The 21,650-nt window shown below is 55.1% G+C and overlaps 1 protein-coding gene and 1 long non-coding RNA gene across 8 annotated transcripts in view; one reads left to right on the top strand and one right to left on the bottom strand.

Annotated features, from left to right (window-relative positions):
- Positions 1–20,827, bottom strand: part of SLC12A3 (solute carrier family 12 member 3) — a 33,767-nt gene extending 12,940 nt beyond the window's left edge. Inside the window, exons 1-20 of one of the 7 annotated variants that reach the window (XM_036881094.2) lie at positions 20,489–20,827; positions 19,927–20,073; positions 18,600–18,675; positions 17,807–17,902; positions 17,356–17,495; positions 16,869–16,979; positions 15,808–15,919; positions 15,471–15,601; positions 11,060–11,144; positions 10,034–10,188; positions 9,629–9,736; positions 9,094–9,217; positions 7,293–7,394; positions 6,531–6,686; positions 5,707–5,806; positions 4,581–4,692; positions 4,056–4,196; positions 2,969–3,075; positions 1,631–1,713; positions 453–524 (exon numbers count right to left, since the gene is read on the bottom strand). In XM_036881094.2, the coding sequence (XP_036736989.2) occupies positions 453–524; positions 1,631–1,713; positions 2,969–3,075; positions 4,056–4,196; positions 4,581–4,692; positions 5,707–5,806; positions 6,531–6,686; positions 7,293–7,394; positions 9,094–9,217; positions 9,629–9,736; positions 10,034–10,188; positions 11,060–11,144; positions 15,471–15,601; positions 15,808–15,919; positions 16,869–16,979; positions 17,356–17,495; positions 17,807–17,902; positions 18,600–18,675; positions 19,927–20,073; positions 20,489–20,770 (2,440 nt within the window). In that variant the 5' untranslated portion in view covers positions 20,771–20,827. The remainder of the gene's footprint in view (positions 1–452; positions 525–1,630; positions 1,714–2,968; positions 3,076–4,055; positions 4,197–4,580; positions 4,693–5,706; positions 5,807–6,530; positions 6,687–7,292; positions 7,395–9,093; positions 9,218–9,628; positions 9,737–10,033; positions 10,189–11,059; positions 11,145–15,470; positions 15,602–15,807; positions 15,920–16,868; positions 16,980–17,355; positions 17,496–17,806; positions 17,903–18,599; positions 18,676–19,926; positions 20,074–20,488) is intronic. The other 6 variants (XM_036881086.2, XM_036881090.2, XM_036881089.2 and 3 more) reach the window with 6 other exon arrangements.
- Positions 7,401–10,717, top strand: LOC118910203 (uncharacterized). The gene is made up of 2 exons (XR_005023868.2): positions 7,401–8,185; positions 10,421–10,717. It is a non-coding gene; the product is annotated as an uncharacterized LOC118910203 (long non-coding RNA).
- Positions 20,828–21,650: the final 823 nt, after the last annotated feature.

Here is a 21,650-nt window from a genome sequence, read left to right as displayed (position 1 = left end):
AACAGAGCCAGCTGCCCTGTGGGGTGGGTGTGCTGTGCCCCCAGGGCTAAGAAAGGGTGCCCTGGCCGGAAGCACCCTGCTGAGGGGCGCGTGGTGGGGACTGGCCCAGAGCACCAACCTCACCAGTGGCCCTGCTGCGGCTCTGACTCCTGATTCTTAGGTCCACCAGGAACGGGGGCCGCACATTCCCTGCTGGGACACGCCCCTCCCTTGCTCCCAGCTTTCCTTTCCCAGGATTCTGGAGGGCACTGGGGGGCAGGAACATCCCGTTAAAAACTCCTCTGTGTCCCTCACAAATGCCCACAGAATGCCCCTAGCTCCTGCACTGTGGTCTCCCCCAGTTCCCAGGGGTCTCGGGTGCTTCCTGCCCTTGACCAAGCTCCAGCATGGCCCCCACAAGCTGCCTCGCAGGGTGAGAGTGCCCTGAGCCTCTGAGTGGGGTGGGGACTAACATGGGCCGCAGACAGATGGGCCGCTGGCTCTGGCTCCTTTGTTGTCCTCCGCTGGGTCAAACACAGGGTTAACTGCAAGAGAGGGGTAGCTTTGTCCCCAGGCTCTCCTGGTCGGGGGCATTTCCAGGTCTTCCTCTTCTGGGTTCCTCCTGAACCTGGAAGGAAGTTCTGACTCCCTACCTTCCCCCCATCTGGCCCCTGCCTCCCTCTGCACTGGCCCCTTCACGCTCCAGCCCCACCAGCTTCCTTCTGCTTCACAAATCCAGCCACACGCAGGCCTCAGAGTGTGTGTTCGCTGAGCCAAGGGCACTCTTTCCCCAGACCTCAGAAAAGGCCCCCTCCTTGGAGAGGCCTTCCGGATCCTACACCTGTGTCAGGCACTGTCTGCTATGATTTAAGGGCCCGTAGCAATTCCCTGGGAGTGTCAGCTCCCCAAGGGCAGACTTTTGCTTTCTGCTGCAGCCCCCGTGCCTACAACAGCAGCGCTCAGGAGCATGGCTGTTCCTCTGTGAATGCATAAATATTCACTGAGCAGCCTCTCTGTGCCAGGCATGCTCTCTGCACTCAGTGACCCAGAGGAACAAGACCCAGAAATGTTCACGCCTTCCTGCTACACTAGCACCACCTCCTATGTGCTTTCATATGTACAAGTATTATTTCTTTCATACCTCTAAATATTAGTAACTCAGAATCTGCATGTTCAATGTGACTTTAAATATAAAACACATCCCTACTTGATGCCCCACTGAAGGTCTTAGAGACCAAACTATTCAGTTCCCACAGCCTTTATGAGTGTGTTTTCATATTCTGCTATGGGGCATTCTCTCTCTCTCCTCTTGTCCTTTTTCCTCTCTATTAGAGCCTTTTCATCCCATCTGTGTACAAAAACACTGATGGTGACTCGAGGAACTCAAAGTTCCAATCTCAGTTCAGTCCCCAGTTTGGAAGTGAGACCTTGAACTGGTTACTTCCCTTTTCTGGCCCTAGTTTCTCCATTTGGAAACCTGATGAGCTCTAAAGGACCATCAAAGGCTGACTTTCTAGGAATCTGTGATCCTTTATTGCTTACTAATTTCCCCTTGCTGCCCTCCCCCACTTAAAAAAACTTAGGTTCTAGAACTTTCTGGGATCCTGGTCTGTCACTGACAGAGGCTCTGAGCAGGAGGACGTGTACTCACTGTGTGCCTGCATCACCTTGGAGATGTTGAGCCCCTCGCGCATTCTCATGACACACACACCGTAGTTGAAATCAAAAGCATCACTGAAAGAGAGAAGGTGGGGTCAGGCTCTACTGGGCCCCAGCCTCCAGCCACAGGAAACCAGTGGATGTCTACAGTTGGCCTTGCCTCCCACCATACCCTTTCTGCTCTCTGGGCCTCAGTCTTCCCATCTGCATAATGTGCAGACAGGACTGGGGACTCCCCAGCACCCTTCCTCCTGTACAGTCCATGGCACTATGGATCTTGCAGACCCTGTTCTCAGGGGGAAACCAAGTCAGGCCAGTCTGGGAACCAGGCACTGTTTGATACATTAGGATAATCCTCACAACTCTGCCAACAGAGATGGTTACAGAAGCAAAACCTGAGTTTTAGGAAATAAAACTAGAGAGCGGCCAGCTGGGATAAGAATTAAATAGCTGAGACTGTAAACACTGACGGCAGGCCTGCACACAGGAATGGCCCTGCTCATGAAGGCAGCACTAAGCTGTCTGTATGGAATGTCTAGACGACTCCTATCCCAGCAATATATTTACTACTTGGATGACACAGTGCCCCAGAGCCCACGGTTAGGGAATGTTGGTGCTGGGGGGCCCTGGAGAGCAGATAGCCCATTGCCTCCTGCTGTGATTTTGTTAGAGGCGGCCAAGATGCACCTCCCAGAGTCATACAGCTGGTGCACAGAAGACCTGGAAGCAGGTCCCAGGTCCCCAACACTCAGCCTCATGTTCTTTAAAAGTTACCGCACACTGCCTCTCTGTACCACATCAACACAGAAAAGCAACTCAGGCAGGCATTTTCTGGACCTTGCCCAGCAGGAGCTGAAGGAGAAAGTGTTTGGAGTTTGCCCTGAAGTCTCCAGGGAGTTCATCCCCGGCCCCTGCCCCACACACTGCATCCTCCAAGCTCTGGCTTCACTTCTCACTCAGGGGTACCGCCTCGCAGCTTGGGAGCTGGCTGCCAGTTTTCTGCACCCTGCAGGTGGGTGCATGGTTTTCACCTAAAACCCACATTTTCAACTTCTCTGAAAAATGAGAAGATCTGGCAACACTGGGCTCACATTTTTGCTTGGGTACAACTGGCTGGAGCCAAGGAGCAGCTGCTCTCTCCATTTTGCCACAGTCTCTACTGCTCCCGTTTCCTCATACCTGGGCCCCTTCACTGTGTTACCTGCCTATTCCCTCGTGGTATTAGTGTCCGTGACTCATAGGTCAGAGTGGGGAACCCTCAGTCTGTCTGTTTCATCCCAGCCTTGAACCAGGGGACTCCAGGCCTTGCCTCCCTCCTGCCCTCACTCACTGCAGGATGCCGACGTAGTCTTCCACTGTGGCCGGGTGAGCTGACTGCCAGTTCTTCTTGAATCCGACCACCAGAATGTTGGGCTTCATTCTCCCAAGACCTGCGGCCTGCCAGGGGTGGGGGTGAGGTGAGTTTTCAGGCCTCATGCCCCTCAAGGGTCCTGCTCTGTGACTAGTTCAGGGCTCTCTCTGCCCCAGCTGCCCTCCCCACCATGTACTAAGGGCTCAGGAAATACACCCCTAGCTCAGGGGCCTGTCTGCTTGGACAGACCCACGAGAGAAAGCTACAGCCAGAGTTATCTTCCGTGACCTCTGGAAGCCTGGGCCACCCACTTGACTGTCCCTTTAGTTGCAGATTATCCCAGCTCCTGCTTCTCTAGTGAATTATTTCTCATAACAAGGGACTTGACTTTGGATGGCAATCTTAGAGTATTTCTAGGTCATCTAATCCATACACCTCTTATGTTTCTTTCTTTTTTTAATGTTTAAAAATATGTCTTGAAATTTTTTGAGGGGAGATACATATAACACAAAATGAACCACTTTACAGTGTATAATTTTAAAGTATCATTTAGTACCTTCACAATGTTGTATAACCATCACCTCTATCTTAAATATTGAGAAATACTTAAAATTATCAAAAGGATACCCCTATGCTGACTCAAAATTAACAACTGTTTTTTTGCCCATGCATCCCATTTTAAGGATGAGAAAATTGGAAAGTAAAATGGATGACAGTGGAACATTCTAGAACCAGATCTGAGTGATTTCCCACTGAGTGGTGTCTGCATATGTAAACATTTATCAAACTATACTCTTACTGCTTTTTCACTTTGCTGCCTATAAATTATATTGTTTTCAAAAAAGCAAGAACTGCTCAGGTTCCCATAGCTGCCCAGGCTTCCAGGGCAGTTGCCCCAGGTCCTGGGCACCCCAACAAAGTGCCCTGAGTCAGCATATCTGGAAAGGCAGGAGGGTGGTGCTCCTGTTGCAGCTAAAGAGGCTCCAACTAGCCCCTCAGGACATCCACATTCCAGGTTGTCATATCACACGGTAAGTCCTGTGGGGAAGCCTCAGCCCCATTGCACCTGCATGAGAATTTGGACGCCACTGCGGAGGTCCTCCGCAATGACGTCTGAGTAGAAGGCCTTGATCTTCCTCTTGTTCAGCCACTTGGTGTGCCCGCTGGCGATGAGCTGGAGCTCAGGCATCCGCTCTTTGCGGGGTCCCTGAGGGTGGCAGGGGCAGGTGACAACGGGGGCTGCCTTTGCCCTCCAGCCTGAGATGCAGCCCTTCTCCTGCCCTGGAGGCTGCCCGTGGGCAGCAGCGCCTGGGGGAGCCAGTTTTCCTTACAGAGTTAGGGGAGCGACAGAGGAGGAGGGAGGAAGGAGGTGGAGGAAGGAAGAGGAAGGGAGCAGGCGAGAGGCAGGGCAGCGGGCGAAGCCAGTCCCGGGACAGGGAAGGAAAGAGAACCAGGCTTATGGTCGGGGAGTCCTGGGGTTCTGGTTGCTCCACGACCCTTCTGCCCCCTACTCCACCCCTCCTGGGTGGGCATCTCACCCGCAGGCTCCCCCAGGGGTATGTCCCCACCCCCAACTGCAGGGGGCACTCACGATAAGCACGTGGCCACAGACCATCAGGCTGAGGTTCTGGGTGAAGGTGCCCACAAAGTCCACCAGGGCCGGGCGGAAGTTGGGGGGCCCCGTGAGCACCAGGCACTGGGGACTGAGAAAGGACACGAGCCATCAAGACAGAACTCATGGGGGCCTGGATGCCAAAGCCAGGTGCCCCAGGATTTCCACCACCTCCTAGGTCTCCTTTCTTAAACAGGAGACCCACCAGGATGCTTTGGGTCTCATTTTCCCATCTGTGACTCAAGGGCAACTTTCAGGACCCTTTCATCTCTCTGAGTGGCTACCACACTGGGCTTCCACTGTCCTCCCTGTGCAGGCCACTAAACACTCCTCTTGGGCAAATGCCACCACTCCATCTGGTGCTACGGCTCTGCCCAGCCCAGCATGGTGGGTGGGATGAATAAAGACTGGGAGTGAGGAGTGGCAAAGAGTGTTACTTTCAAGATCACTGTGTCACCTGGGTGAGTGATTCAGCCTCTGGGTGGAGAGACAGTCAGGGGTCATGGTCAAGAGCCCCTACCTCACTTAGTCAGAGCCAGACAAAATTGGCCACCCACCAGCCATGTGACCTGGGGCAGTTACTTAACCTCTCTGAGCCTCTGTGTTCTCATCTGTGTATGGGGTTAGCAATTCCATATACGTCAGAGGGTTGTGGTAAGACTACATAAGGCACTTTGCACAATGATGAAACATAAATAGATACAGACAAATATTAGCATGACGTTTTGGTGGGAAGGGGTGCTTGGCACACGATCCTTGCTAAGGAGGAGGATCAGCTTTGAGGAGTACCCAGGAGAGGCTCATCACGTCAGCCTCATGAATGACTGTGAGGGGGATTATACCAGATCCCCTATAAAGCCCTGTGCACTTCTGAGACTGTATTCCGCTGTGGAAACGGGTACAGAGAGATCACTACACTTGCTTGGTCCCCACAGGGCAATGTCAACCCGGTCAGCTAACTCCTCCATCTCTGTTCCCCCTCTGAGCAGAGGCCCCGCCCATGCTGGGTCTGCCCCAGTCAGGTGACAGATCTTGACCTGGAACCTTCCAGAGCAGAGCCATGGCTGGCCCTGGTCTCAGCTGGGGTCCTGGAACCTTCACTCACCGGTAGTTCTTGATGTGGTCCTCTACCTCGTTGAGGCCCACCGAGTGGCTCAGGGCCAGGTTATAGGATCCAGCCTGTACTGAGGAGCCCCAGTTCACCTCTGAACAGGGTTGGGGTGGGCAGAAGATTAGAAATCACTGGGGGACACCAGACATGCAGAGGCAAGGGATGTCGATCTTCTCTAGGAACCTGGCACCCACTGGAGCAGGGCCACCTGGCAGGCAGGCAGGCAGCCTGCAGGGCTGTTCCTGACATTTGCACATACCATATGGCTACACGTTTACAAGTTATACTTCAAGGTACTAAGCTCTACCAAACATTCTCCTCCCTTAACAAACAGATCTTCACAATGACCTGGAAGGCTGCATCCATATTTAGAATTTGGGTTTTCCTGGAGCTTTGTATCCCGCCCCCAGGTTGCTGTCCCCCTAGGAGCCTTGCCTGTGTGCATGCAGACACTCCTGCCCACGCTTCCACACTTTGTTCACCTGCCCTTCAGTCAGTCAGCCTTGGCCACCCCTTGGGCCCAGATGTGCACACCAGCGGGCCAGCCACCCTCAGGAGGATGGACTGGACAGACAATTCCAGGGTCCTGGGTCCCCAGAGCTGGGGGTCTAGAAGCAGAGGTATGGGTGCTGAGGGGACACATTAGCATGGCTCCATGCCCCGTGTGGAGAGACAAGGCTGGAGGGCCAGAGCAGGGCCTTGAGAGCACAGAGCCTGCGGCAGGCCCTGTAGCTAGGCTGAAGGGCAGAATGGCCTGCTCGGTGGCCACAGGGGCAGAACGGGAAACCCGAGCCCTTCAGCAGCCTGAGACTGCACACCTGGTTTCTTGTAGATCACGTAGAGCAGGAGGAAGAGGATGATGCCGATGGCGATGAGGGCCGCCCACCAGGTGAGAAGGAACATGATGACCACTGAGATGACTGCTCCAAACAGTGCTGCCCACTTGCTGTAGTATCGGAATGAGGGTCTCCACCCTGGGCAGGGAGCACAGGTCAGGGGGCATGCTTGGCACTCTGGAGCTTCCTCCTGGGCCAGCGTTGCTGGGCAGAGCCCGGGTGGCAATGCAAGCAGTGCCCAGAGCAGGGGTCCCAGTCTGTGCCCACCCAACCACCCCGCCTCCTGGGGCTGGGCCTGGGGAGGATCAGATGCCCGCCTTGGTTGGCATTCTGCTGTGTTGACAGGCTACACCAAGGAGGAGGCGTCCAGCTCTGGGCAAATGTGGCCACATGTCAGCAACAATTCTGGCTCCCAGGTTCACGCAGAGCCAACGGGGTGAGATGGAGAAGGACAGGATTCTGCCTGGCTCACAGCACCCGGCCATGCCAGGACCACCACTAGTGAAAGCTGCCCCATGACACAACTCTGGCACACACCGTGGTCCAGGGTCTATGGGAAAGGTGGCTGGTGACCAGCTCTCCAGCCATTCGGGGCTAATTAGAAAGTCTTTCTCAAGACTCTTTACTGTTGTCTGTCATAAAGTGGTCATTTTAAGTGGCTTCAGTCTGAAAGGTGAGCTTGCGTCCATGCCTTCCCCTCCCCGGCCCCATGCCTCAGCCCCAGGTGCGTGGGGGCCGGCTTACCAGGCGAGTTGGTGACGGAGGCGTGGAAGCAGCTGAAGTTGATGAGGGCGTAGGAGCACAGGAAGAAGTTGGAGATGATGGGGGCGATGGTGTTGAGCTCGGCTGCAGGGACGCAAGGCAGAGGCAGGACGGGCTGCTGGGCCTCTCCACCAAGGAGCCGTGGATCGCACCCTCCCTCGCGGGTGGGAGACCCCAGACAGCACGAAGAGGCTCAGCGAGTCTGAGCCTTCTCATCTGCGAAAGGGTCCCTCATTCTGTGAAGCTGAAAGGGTCGATGTTTTGCAGACTGTAAGCTGCTGGTTTTTAGGAGCTCAGAGAGCAGTGGGAGAGTAGATCCCATCAGGCTACGGGACGACCAAGGACAGTGGCTGTCACACTTCTCTTTTGTGACCACAAATTACAGTAACAAATACCATGTGACCCTGAGAGCCTATCCTAGTCCCACCCACAGTGGAAACTCCGTCAGGAACGGCTCCTCCCCTTCCCCATCTCCCTGTCCCCCTCCCCTGTCACTGCCCCGGTGCTTCCCCGAAGAGCTTTTGTGTCCTTTTGTGTAATCTTGTCTCCGGGCCTGCTTCTGGAGGATCCCAAAGCAACACGGACACCTCTTCTGTGCAGGGCCTTCCGGATGTGATTTGAATCACCACGAGGACCCTGCCCCATAGCCTCTGAGATCATGGTCCTCAGCCTGAAGGCCTGTCAGACCACCCAGATAAAAGGACATCAAATCTGAGTGTGGGGTGGACTACAGGAGCAGAGATGGGGTCGAGGACACCAGGCCTGACTAGACGTTTCCATCCCTGCGTGTGGTCCCGCTGCCTCTTTGTCTGCTTCAGAATCCAGGAGTATCCAGTGTCTGGAAAGGTTCCCTTAAGTGGAAGTGACTAGACAGGGTAAGTCTCATGGATGGGTGATGTCAGCCTGAGGAGCAGGGATTCGGCTGCAGCAGGAGCACAGGACCACCAGCACCAGCTCTCACCCACTCCTGCACAAGGAGCAGGGGCTCATGGTGCCATGGCACAGCCACTGCACCTGCTGGTGTGGCCACCTCTCTCCTAACAAGCTCTTCCTCACCAGCTAAGCAAATCAGGAAGTATTAGGGAGTGTGTGCGTGTATGAATGCATGTGTGGGTGCACACACAATCTCTTCCTGCCCATCTGTGACACACCTGCTATGCACCATTGCTCCTATTTTGCAGATGAGAAAACTGAGGGTTGGGGAGGTGAAATGATTTATCCAAGGCCACATATCTGGCACATGGCAAAGCCAGGATAGAAAGTCAATTAGCCAATGGATTAACTGGGCTCTCTTGGAGGCTATCCCCTGTTTTGAAGCCCAAGGGATCTAACAGCTCAAGGTCTGAGAAATGAGATTTGTAGATTTGTGTCTAGTTCATACACCGAGTGATCCAGCTGTTGGTATCAGCTCCCAAGGAGGGACCATTCAGCTTGTCCTGTGCTCCAAGGTGTCCTGGGAGCTAATTCAGACCTGGGCAGGGAAGGATAGGAGAATGCAGAACCAGGAAAAGCAGGTAAGTTCTAACAAAGCAGAATGGTCCACCTGCCTGGCAAAGTGTGGGAGCCATGCTGCTTGGAGGGTTAAGGGGAGGAGGAGGGTGCACATGACCTTCTGCAATCTCCTTCCAGCTGGGGCCTCATGCACTCCAGTTATTCTCTGAGTGCCCACTACCTGCCAGGTCTGGCTGGGCACTGGGCGGAGGTGAGCAGAGTGGAGGGGATCCCCTGCCCTGAGGCCCCCCAGCTAGCTGGGAGGCCAGGCCCTGCGCACCCAGCCTCTCACCAATGATGATGAAGGCCACAGCAATGGTGTAGGCCAGCAGGTAGCCGCGCACGGGCTCCTTGTTCTTGCCATAGCCTTTGCCAAAGAAGCCGATCAGCGGGTACAGCTGGTCCTCACATAGGCACTGTGGGCACAGGACGATGTGCTCAGCCTCTGCCCCCTCTCTGCCCCTCCGCTGTGGCCACCTGGACCCCAGCCCCTGCAGGCTCCCGCATGACCTCAGCAGGGCACTTCCTGATCTGGGTCCTGGCTTCTGTCTCTGTTAAATGGGAGTGATCACCCCGCCCTCCCCACCTCATCCCGAATGAGAGGGGTTGGGATTGCAGAGAGGGTACCAGGCTGCACAGGGGAGAGTCTACGGTGGGAAACACAGGTGCCCTTCAAAGCACACCACCGGAAGGGGGCTGCTTCCTCCAAGAGTTTGCTCACTCTTTCCTTCAGTCGAGACAACCATGTCACGTGACACCTCCAGATCTTTGTAGTAGTTCCTGGGGGCCCCTGCACATGGATCTCCTGACACTACCCACAATCTCACCTGGAAGACTTTGGCTGCAGAGACAAGGCAGGCCAGGGCAGAGGAGAGGGTGGCCCCAAAGATGCCAGCTGTGATCAGGGGTGCAAAGCCTGATACCATGCTCATGGTCTGCAGGGACAAGGAGTTGACAGCCCCCAGGATGGGGGACAGGTCCTGAGTCCCCACCTGGGGCACCTCAGGCCCCACTGTGGGCAGGGGCTGGATCTTGGAGCTTCCATCTAAGTCTGCAACCCCAGTGCCCACTGAGACAGGGACAGGGTTAGGGCCCCCCACCTAAACTGGAAACTCTTTCCCCCAAGCCTGGAACCCAGCCTCCCCAAACCAGGTCTCCCCCAGCCTGTTCCAGCCTCCACCTGGTCTGCATGCTGTGCCTGGGGCCAACTGCCTGGCCGAGGCCACATGTACCTGGTAGTAGTTGATGAGGCCAAAGTGGCAGCTGTGCTGCTGGGAGCACTCGGTGAAGTTCCAGCCATAACCGCAGGCCAGCCCCTCACATGCCTCTGAGCCAGGGACCACAGTGTCATTCAGGACCCCGGAGGCGTCTCGAACCACACAGGAGCCTGAGGAGGAAGGAGGGCATGGGAGGGCCTCCCCGCCTCCCCTTCCGCCTCCACACACGGCCACTTCTGCAGAGGGCGAGATGCTGCTGTTGGCCCAGTAATGATGCAGAAACGACGAGGACAGGAGCTGGCATGCAGCAGCACGTAGGATGCCCAGGCCCCACGCTAAGTGCTGGAACAACCCCAGGAAGCGGACACTGCTGCTACTTTTGTTATCATTGCCATTCTACAGACGCAGAGTGAGCCTAACTGACTGGAGGGCACTGCATCCTTCAAGTGGAGGTCCTGACTGGCTGTGACCTGCGCCACGTCTCCCGGCCATCTCACTGCACCACAAAGTGGTTACCGGGAGCAAGAGAATCTTAGTGAGAGGCAAGCATCAACAGCCAGGACTGGATTCAAAGCCTGACTCCACCACTCAGTGGCTGTGTGACTTTGGGCAGGTCACTTAACCTCTCTGAGATCTCATTTCCTCCTCTGAAGAATGGCAGAAATGGCTGCCCGAATTAAACATGATAAGGCTTGTAAAGGGCTGTGTACATGGTAAATCAGCTGTGAGTGTCATCTTAGCATCATTAGTGTTTGTTATTATTGTTGTCCCTGGAGTCAGAGTATACGCTTTGGCCTGGAGGATTTTCACACCCTTCAATATGTAGCCTCAGGTTTGAAGGGAGACTGGCATGACACCCTCAATCTCCACCACAAACTATCACCCCCCTCATGAACACGTTCTGGTCACCACCAAAGTGCCCCCAAAATAAGCTTCAAGGCTCCACCTCCTGGGGTTGCCATGTCCTCCCAGCCCAGATCTCTCTGTTAGAGACCTAAACCATGCGCGTGAGCCCTCCAGTGGTCCAGGCCAGCTACTTACCGATGGTGGCCGAGATGGCCAGGTAGGAGACTGTGGTCCAGAAAATGGCCATGAGTGTCCCCTTGGGGATGGCTACAGCAGGGTCCTGGGAAGGGAGGTAACAAGAGCAGCAGGCAGCCTCTGGGCCTCTTTCCAGGACCTGCCCTGTCTGAGGCTGGGCGAGGGGCAGCACCCCCTGACCTCGGACCCTCAAAGAAGGTCCCTTGAGAAGGGGGGTGCAGAGAAGGAGCCTTGAGATGGAGGACCCTCATTGGAGGATGAGGCACAACCAAGATCACGGGGCTGAGGGCATATCTAGGGCCCTGGGAGCCCGAGGCAGGGAGGGAAGCTCCAACCAGCTCCATACCTTGACCCGGAGGACACGGCCAAGACTTGCAATGGGGGCGGTGAAGACTGGGTGAGCGTAGAGGGCTTTGCCGTCAGCCTGCCTAGGGCCAATTCCAGTGACAGGCTGGCCAGCGTGTTAATTACATTACGCATCAACTGATTTGTCTGGCTCCATAGCAACAAATACGGAGACAAGCCCCAAACTCTCTCCTTCCCTTCCGAGAAAGAACTCTCTGTTGTTTTCCCAGGAAAAACAAACCATCACACACACACGTCACATGCTCCACCCTTCTAAATGCTTCCTCAAACATGACTTCCCAGGAAGTGGCCAGGGCACCCCCACCCGGCTGGAGGGGCAGCTGAAGCCAGGGAGCCCAGAGAAGCTCCGGGGGCCAGCTGAGCCTGGGGCAGCCCGGTCCTGACCATGCCTCGGTGACAGCCTTGGGTTCAGGGGGCTGGTCCCGGGTGGAGCAACACAGGCTGGGTTTTTATAGCATGTCCCCGGCTCCGGGCAAAGAACCCCACCACCAGGGGTGGCAGGCCACATCGGCCATGGGGAGTAGATTTGTAGTTAACCTCCCCGGCTTTCCCTGGGCCATTCTGCTCAGCCAGCAGGTAGAACCCCAGATACCGAAACTGGAGGTGCCATGACATTGTACCAGTCCATGGGCAGGTCAAAACTAAGCTGGCCCTGACCCAGCTCTCTGGGTCAAACACTCGGGGGTGTGAAACATCAAACCCTTGGAACCCATGGCCACTCAGAGATGGCCAAGCCCCAGACCCTGCCCTTGAGGATCCCGGGCCCAAGGGGAGGAGATACAGGTGGGACCCTGCCAACACCGGGCAGGTGGCATGTGCTACAGTGCACTGGAGAACAAGGGGAGGCAACACACTGCCAGGAGCCCTGGAAGGCCTTGTGAAGGCTGCAAAGGTGCTGGGTGGGAGGAAGGGCACAGCAGGCCAGAGAAAAGTGGAAGCAGAGGTGTGGAGCTGAAGGGGGGCTAGAGATGCTGGAGCACGCAGGCCAGCTGAGGGCTCTGTTCTGGGGACCCTGCAGCCATGGTCCAGCCAGCGCTGCCCTGTGTTCTAGGGTGGCCTGACTAGGTCAGCCCACAGAGTCCCTGGTCCCAAGGCCAAAGGCCAAACCAACCTCATCCCACCTTCAGTGAGTTGAATCGTGTCTCTAAAAATTCATACCCTCCTCCCCCCCTGCCAACCTCAGAATATTGAACTTTTTTTGGAAATAGGGTCTTTGCAAATGTAATTAGTTATGATGAGATCATATGCAATTAGGATAGGCCCCAAGTCCAGTGACTGGTGTCCTGTAAGAAGAGGAAATGTACACACACAGACACACACACAGAGGAAAGGCCATGTGAAGACAGAGGCAGAGAGAGGAGGGATCAGCAAAAGCCAGGGATTACCAAGGATTGTCGGGAGCTACCAGAAGGTTGAAGGAGGAGAGATCCTCCCCCAGAGCCTCAGAGGAAACATGAACCTTTGGTACCTTTGTTTTGGACTTCTCGCTTCCAGAACTGTGTGGGAATGAATCACTGTTGCTTCAAGCCACCCAGTTTGTGGGAATTCATTACAGCAGCCACAGGAAACAAATGCACAGGCCTCCATCCTGCCCCACATCTTGGTCTGAAGTCTCAGAGCGAAGCTCACATGTAAGACCATATCCCAGCCCATCCCTTCCTCGCTGTGTGTACTGGGACAAACCCCTTAACCGCTCTGAGTCTCAGTGAAATAAGACTCTAATGTGGCACATAGTGAGCCTCCATAAACATAAGCATTTAGAGGTGGACACTGTGCTCAGGGACATGCCCTGGGACAACACCGGGCTTGGTTGGCACAAACCCCACGCCAGTCACTAGGAAGTCTTGTCTCTGAGCCTCAGTCCCCAATCAGAAAAGTAAGCTAAAAATGCTTTCCTTGGCCATATCCCAGGGTGGTTGTAAGATTAAAACCAACATGAGATCATGGTCACAAGAGCTGAAGGGTCTGGGAAATATGAGGGATTAAGAGTGACAACGATAACTTTGCCATCACCCCTTTAGGTCTTGGCTCAAATGCCATGTTCTCAAAGTGGTCTCTGGCCACTTTGTCTAAATTTACACTGAGCTCCTCCACTGCCGCCCCTTCTCAGCTTTATTTTTCTCCTCATCTCTCACTACCATCAGGCAAACTCCACATTTCACTTATTAATTTGTTGTTTTTCTCTCCCACTGGAATGTGTCAGCTCCATGAGGGCAGGAGTTCATACCGTAAAGCACTGGCAACAAGCAGGTGCTCAAAAAATATTCTTTGAATGATAAAATTGTGGGAAAGTTGGGGCCTCTTTGTTCTGGAACTTTGCATTCCAGCTTCTCTCCCAGCTTGGCTTGCTCCTCTGTAGTGCCCCGTGAGGATGACATGAGCCCTTACAGCTGCCCCAAGGGTAATGTTTGTAAAGAAGGCAGTACATGCCAGTCATGTGGTAAAAATGACCATGACCTTGAAAACTACCCCTTAGCACTTCCTCTGTGCTGGGCACTGTTCTAAGCACTTTACATAAATTCACATGTTGAAGCCTTACTCCCTCAGTTGCAGAGCAGGGGCTGCATTCGTCCGGTTTTATAGTTGGAGAAGCTGAGGCCGAGAGACTTTAAGGAACTTGCATAAGGAGACTGCTGCTCTTCTGCTGAGGACACACTGTCCCACAAGATGGGCTGGGCTCCAGGTCCAGGAGGGAAGGGCCCCTTGAGGGCTGAAGAGCAAAATTGTCCTGCCAGCCCAGCTCTGAGACAGCTGCCTGGCCCTGGCGCCTGCACACTGCCCAGTCTGTAACCTAAGAAGCTTGATGAAGCATCCAGATAAATCTCCAGGCTACCAGGATCTCTAATGGAGCTGACTGGGGAACCAGACTGTCTGAACACAAGCCTGACCTCTGCAGGGACCTCAGGGCAAGCAGACCAGGTCTCTCCTGGCCACTTCCCAAAGACAAGAGGAGCCGGGCAAACACGGCCACCCTCTGATTTCCAGGCCCCACGGTGCAACACCCACACATACCCAGTTAGAGCCATGCTGGGGTTTGAGACTGTCTCCAATGCACAAGTCTTAACTCATTTAAGAGAATATGTCAAGGAGTACCTTTCAGGAGGGCCTGGAGATTCAAGCAACGTTTTCCAGCATGGAGCCAGGCTCCTCACTGGTTACCCCCACCGTATACCGTCTCCTTGGATCCTCCCGTGGGCAAAGACCCCACCAGCTTTCTCATCGTTCAAAGTCCAGCTCCAGCCCCACCTCTACCCAGAAGTTTTGCTGGAACCCCTGCCAATATCAGCCTCTCCTCCCCCACTTTGTAGCACTTTGTATTTCTGCTCTGACACTTCCCATTCACTAAGTTTCACCACTATTCACTCAACAAACCTGTACTGAGCAATATGGGTCAAACTCTAAGCTGAGAATAGGACATATAGATGGGCCCCAGTTCTCCATAAGCAGGGGGAACACAGACATAAATGGCCTGACATCATTAAGTTAAGAGAATCGTGACTCTGATGGAAGGGCTGGGAGAGATGTCAGGATGGAGGTGTTATATGAAAAAGGAACAAAGTTTTGCAAGTAAAGAAACAAGGGAAGGGAGTCCCAGGTAGAGAGCAGTGCATAGGCCAAGGCCTGGACAAGGGACAAGGCACCTGGAGCAGGTGTCTTGGGAATGGCTATGGCAGGCTGGGGTCTTGTGCACCAAGCCAAGGAGCAGGCCAGCACCAAGACAGTGGAGAGCCCAGGGAGAATGTCAGTCCAGAAGAGGTGTGCATGACCCAGTCTGCATTTGGAAGGTCAAACTGGGTCAGTCTTTCCCTCAGGCTGAGAGTCCCAGGAAGTAGGGAGGAGACTAGAGTGCAGATGGTAAGAATCAACAACCCAGAACTGAGGGGAATGAATGGGATTGGTTGGAATTGGAGTGGACTGAGTTGACTTAGACTGGACTGGATTTTAGAGGCTCTGTCGGGCCTTGGGTTCAGTGCCAAGCTCAGTGCCCAGAGGGAGATCCAGTAGGACAGGGCCAGGAAGCAGAAGGGATGGGTGTCCTCCGCACCTTGAGATCCCCAGAGATGTTGGCCCCTGCCAGGATGCCTGTGGCCGAGGGGAAGAAGATGGAGAACATCCCAAAAAAGCTGCCATCCATGCCTCGCCAGTCAGGCACCAAGTTCTGGACAAAAATGTCTCCTGAAAAACCAAGGCCTGAGTCAGGGCCTCCTGGAAGGGATGACCTCCCTCACTGGGCCCAGCCGGGCAGGCAGGAGGCTCCCCTGGCAGCTCCTGGCCACGGGAGCCAGGGGCCCCTCCTCCCTATACCCGCAGAATGGGCCAGATTAGTGGGCACACTGTCCCTGTCCGGAGAGCCATGGGCAGGGGCCCCAACCTGCACGTACCCCGGTAGCTGAAGAAGCCTTTGGAGGCCTTGTCATCAGATGGGGGTATCAGCGTCCCCACCAAGTAGTTGGCGAAGGAGACCATGATAACCAGGAAGAAGAGCACCTGGGCCTGGGGGTAAAGAGCCCGGGGTTCAGGGGGGCCCTGCTTGTGGCAGAGACCTTGCCCGAGGCCCCTCACTCATCATCCATGCATTCGTCACCCATGATGCCCCAGGCTCTGTCAGGGAGTTGGCGAAATAAGCAAGGCTCTTGTCTTGCTGATGAATAGGGACCAGGAATCCAGAGTAAGAACAGGGGCTGGATGGGGAGGGGTGGGGTACTTAAGCAGGGTGGCGGGTGGTGGGAAGTGTCTTCAACTGTCTTAAAGGGGAAGGAAGAGTGAGCAGCGGAAATATCAGTGACATAAGCTTGGTGCATCCCCGGCATAGCAAGGAGGCTGGCGGAGCTGGAGATCAGAACAAGGGGGAGAGACGAGGGGCGGCGGGGCGGAATATAGTCCCCTCTGCCAGCTGTACCCAGCATCTCCTCTTCCCTTACTTCCTAGTGCTAAACCTCTAACTCAGGGCTGGATGCCGGTTCAAATGAGACCACATTTCCCCAGCACCCCCTGCAGCTAGGCATGGTCAAGGACCAAATTCAGCTGATGGGATGTGAATGGAAAGGGTCTGTGAAAGCTCCAGGCTGGGATGCAAAAAGGAAGGGGGATGGGAGTGCCCTCCTTTCCACCCTTTCTCCCCCTCCTGCTGACTAGACTGGGGACATGGTGGTGGTGGCAGGCATGGTGGACCAGGTGGGGGAGGGCCACGCCCAGAGACGGAGAGGCCTCAGGATGGAAGAAGTCTGGGTGTCTGATCCCCAGGAGCTACACACACCTGCTCTGTTACATATGAGAAAAGCAGACAACATGCTGAAGGCTCCCTTCTTTAGGGTCTTTGTCTCAGCAGAGCTTCAAGCCCAGCTGATGCACACACAGAAAGAAGCAGGACCAGGACTAGAACCCAGGTCTCGAGACAGCATTTGACCACTCGCACGTCCCCTCCCCTCCATCCTCTCCTCACCTTGGACTCCCACTCCATGCCGGCCAGGGAGATGGCCAGCAGCACGGTGACGGTGACCACACCGATGATGCGGATGTCATTGGTAGGGTCCACGATGGGTGTGCCGGACTCCTGGGGGACGGGACAGGCCAGGCTGCCTGCTGCCCTCCAAACTACCCATCCCTCCAGACGCCCCAACCTTCACTCCCCTCATCTGTGAGCGCCCTCTCATAGGAACACGAACTCAAACACCTTCCCTGGCAATGGACCCCCCCACCCCGCCCCCCACCAACAGCTGCAGCACAGCCTGGCCTACAGGCGGCACACACCCCTGCAGGGGACTTCTGGGAATGAGGTCATCATGGTCACCACAGTGATCAGACTGTAGCATTGGTCCCAAAAGGCCAAGATTGGGCAGAGGGGCAGGAAGGGGCGGCCCAGATATGGTGGAGGAGAATGAATAGGCTACCTGGGGTTCCTGTGCCCAGGGCCCAGCCCCCAGCCTCACCTGGAGCAGGTCCCGCACAGTCTCTGCGAAGCCCACGGTGTGCATGGCCACACCCACAGCATTGGCAAAAGCAAAAATGAGGCCGATGGAGCCCCCTAACTCTGGGCCAAGACTCCGAGAGATGAGGAAATAGGTGCCCCCTATTTAGGACAGAACCAGGGGCCATGAAACCACAGGAGTTAGCTGGCTGGAGTGGACCTGGAGCAGGCAGAAATCGGGGCTCGGAGAGGGTGACCGTGAGACCCATGGGCCCATGGCACAGGACATAACGAGGCATCCCTTGGGTGTTGAGAGCCTGCCCAAAGCTGCACCTGGAATCAGAAGGAGCAGCCTGGGGCAGCCCAGTTTGGTGGCTGTTGGGGGAGCAGTCCACAGACCTGCTCCAGGGTCTACAAGAGGACAAACAGGGGGCAGGGTGGGCACAGGCAGTAGTGGGGTTGGCGGGGCTCACCGGACTTGACCTTGCCGTTGGTGGAGATGGCTGAGATGGAGAGACCTGTGATGGAGGTCACCAGGACCGAGAGCAGGATGATGACCCAGGTCAGGACTGCGGGGGTGGGTGAGGATGTGATCGCCCCTAAACTCTGTGGGGGCCTTTCCCAGGTGAGGAGCCATGTGAGGAACCTGAGTCGGCCAACTGATTCACCATGTGACTTAAGTCGCTTCCCTTCTCTGAGCCTTGGTTTTCTCATAGGAAAAACGGGTCTCTGTCTACGTCCTGATATATTCTGACTAGCTAGGTAGCTGAGCAGCCAATATGTAAAGGATCACGAGGTATGGAAGGGAAGGTCCTCTCCTTTAATAATAAAAAGTTAAGTACTCGTTATTAGAGCACCTTTGGGTGCCAAGTCCTGGATTTTTTTCTGTGTCATAGAGGTCCCACCCACAATCAGTCTGTGAGGTAGGGACAGCTATGACTCTTATTCTGCTGATGAGGAAACCGAGGACCAGAGAGGTTAAGAAATTTGCCCCAGGTCACACAGCATGGTGCTGATCTGACATCTGCGCCCTGGTCTGTCCAGAGTGAAAATTCCTGACCCCTTGCTCTGAAGTAGAAATTGGCTGCAAGAGACTTAGTGACTGACCACGACAGGCAGAGCCAGGGAGACGCTTAGGCCTGCTGGTGTCCACTGCTCCCCTGCCACCCACCCTGACCTCTGTCCCTGCAGGGCCCACAGTCTCTGCAGCCCAAGTTGAGGATGGCTCCCATGACCTTACCCCTTCCCCGCAGCGGAGGCACTCACCAATGCCTGCCTGGGCTGTAATCCAGGGGAGCCGCAGGTAGAGGATCACACCCCAGATGTTGAGCATGCAACGGATCTGAGAGGACAGAAGGGTCAGAGGCCACCTGGGTGGGCCAGATACCCTAAGGTCAGACACACAAGTCCCTGTCCCCAGTCATGACATGGCATTAGGCCCCTAGGTCTAGGGGACCCCGGGTCCTTTCCTTGCTTTACCTACTTCAATGGGTTACTACTTCAGTGCTCCTCTGGTTCTGTGGCGCAGGGTGGGAGGGGTACCCAGAGACCTACTGGCCCCTCCTGCGCACTTTCTTGCCCTCCCATCAAGGCCTGAGGTCGGGCTGCAATCATTATCATCCCTCACTCCACTCCAAGCCCAGGATCCTGGGTCTGCCAGCCCCGGCCATGGTCCAGGGGCCAGCTGTGTCCCAGGACCCGGCATTTAGGAGCTCAGCCAGTGCCCCACATATTAGCAGAAATGAGGGCTCAGGCGGCTGTGACTTCAGCTTCCAAATTTAAAGCAAAGCCAGAGGATGCAGCTGAGGCTGAAATTCCCAGGTGGGAGGAGCTGCTGTGGTCTTTGGCCCCAGCCAAGTCTTGGGTGGAGCAGGGGCATGAGGCATTTATAAGCCAGGGAGATTTCTAAAGCCTTCCCATCTGCTCTGAGATGATGAACGGGGCCGTGCCAGGCTCTGCCACCACAGTGGCAGGAGGGAGATCTGGACTCCGGATATGAGCCTCTGAGGGTGGTGGGGGCCATTCAGATGGAGAAACGGAGGCATAGCCAGTGGGCAAGGTGGCAGAGTTAAGGTCAGAATTCAGGCCTCCTTCCTCCCAGAGCAGGACTAGCTTTCTCCAAGATCCCATGTTATCCCCTCTGTAAAGTCCCATAACATCTTCCAAAGCCAAGTTCACTTGATTCTTTGCTATCTGGGTCATATTGGTGCTCTGCACCACAGCAAACCCCTTTCCCGTTGTGGAGAATGAGAAAAACAGCAGTTTGTGGATTTGTATGTTTAGTGCTGCCCCCTGGCGGCTTTTAGGGGAAACAGTTTCTTCTAATAACTCCAAGGCAGGCATTGATCCAAGCACATGTCCATTAACTCATTTCATACTCATCATTCCACAGATCTGCCCCGGTCCAGGTCTCAGTCTGGGGAGTAAATGAAGGTTAGGAAGCACAAAACCAGAGAAAATTTGAGGTCACTATTCAGATGGTAACACTGAGGTCCCGGGCGTCTTCCCTAAGGCTTGAGAGTAAGAGATGAGCCTGGATAGAGCTCTGTCTGCCCACACCCATTCCTGGACACCCCATCCACACCCCACTCACCATCACACCCTTGACCCAGCCAAAGCGGATGGGCTCCCCTGCTTTCTGCTCACCATTGGTCCTTGCCTCACCCTCCACCAGCCCATCAGTCATCTCGTGGTTGGGCCGGTTGTCAAAGGCCAGAGCGTGCAGGTGGCTGCCTTCCTGCTGGGAGTCCAGAGGCCACGGGTCAGGAAGGCAGGGGTCATGACAATCCAGCTCTCAGCACCAGACAGTAAACCCAGCGAGCCTCATCTCTGAGGCAGACCTTCTTTACCCTCCTCTCCCCATCTCTTTCAGGTGTGTATAACCTCCATTTGTATACATCCACTGACTGGGAGCTCATTACTTCTCCAGACATCCCAAGATTGCTTGACTGGATTGCCAGGGACAGGACAATTAACATTACAACATGTGCCTGGAGCTTTATAGCTTCTGTGCACCCATTTCATTTGGGCTTCTCAACCCATGAAGAAGACATTTGTCCCCATGGCACAGATGACAGCTGAGGCTCAGAGAGGTTAGGTAACTGGGTCAAGGTCATACAGAAAGGAAGTGGCCAGTCTTCTGAGATGGTACTTACCTTGAGGAAGGAGTGTAGGTCGGCCAGTGTGGGTCGGACCTTTCGGGGCTCACCGGGCAGGGTACTATTGGCATAGTGCTCATAGGCAGGCACCACATCAAAGGTGTTGTAGCCAAAGGTGCGCATGTAGAAGGTACTGCCGTGGGTCAGGTGGCTGGGGTGGCTGCTGTCATAGGCAGTTGGTGTGGGAGGCTCATCGCTCCCCAGCAGTGTGCTGATGGTGAAGCGCCCACTGCACAGAGCAGGGTCCCCGGGTGTCTCTGAAACCGGCAGCTCGGCCATTGTGGCTCTGGTTGTCAGGGGAGGGGGGCCAGGTTTGGTGGGGACATGCAGGGTGGCTTTATAGGTTGGGCTCACAGCAGGGAGGAGACAGTGAGGCTGGCCCAAACCGCCTATGGCTGGCAAGCAGGGTCCCTGGACAAGGGGGAAGGCAGAGCACATGCCCGCTGCTGTCCAGCCCCCACCTGATCGCTGAGATAGCCACCTCACCCTGGACAGAGGGCTGGGCTAGCTCAGAGCCAGACATGAGCAGAGAAAAGGGGAGCCATGCCCAGCCCCTGGGTCCTGCCGAGACCCTTCTGATTCTGGGAGCAGTTACATCTGTGGCCAGGAACCCAGGAAGGAGTACTCACCAGAGAGGACCTTTTTTAGCCCAGGAGGGACCCTAGAGATGGCCTGATGACCTGAGGGTCCACCCTATGTAGGTTCAAAAATCTTTCATTTTAGTACATAGTATTTATTTTTATGTTCTGTTTATTTAGTGTTTTTGAATAGATAGATGGTATGACATTTAAGATACACACACATATATAAAAGGTTAGTCTCTCTTATTTGGACTTCTGACTCCCAGTCTTGGATGTCCTTCCAGAGACATCTCAGTATGTATAAGCCATTATATATAAGTACCACCAAACCAGAGTTCAGCAGGTGTCAGGTGTGATCTCCAGCCACTAGTGGACTGAAGAGCCCCTGGGGCTTGTGGCTGGCCAGTGACCTACAGGGTGACTAGGTACCCACCCCATACGCTCAGCCCAGAGCTTCCCCAGGCTTTGCCTACAGGGCCAATGGGTTATAGAGCCAAGGAGTCAGCGCCTGCCCAGCCTCACCAGTCCAGACAGAGCACCCCCAGCTGCCCAGTGGTGGGCAGGGGGCAAAGGCCCCA

Source organism: Manis pentadactyla, chromosome 15 (assembly GCF_030020395.1).
Source record: "Manis pentadactyla isolate mManPen7 chromosome 15, mManPen7.hap1, whole genome shotgun sequence".
NCBI classification, from domain to species: domain Eukaryota; kingdom Metazoa; phylum Chordata; class Mammalia; order Pholidota; family Manidae; genus Manis; species Manis pentadactyla.
Note: the sequence above shows the minus strand (reverse complement) of the source record. Positions and strands in the feature narration are given on the sequence as shown.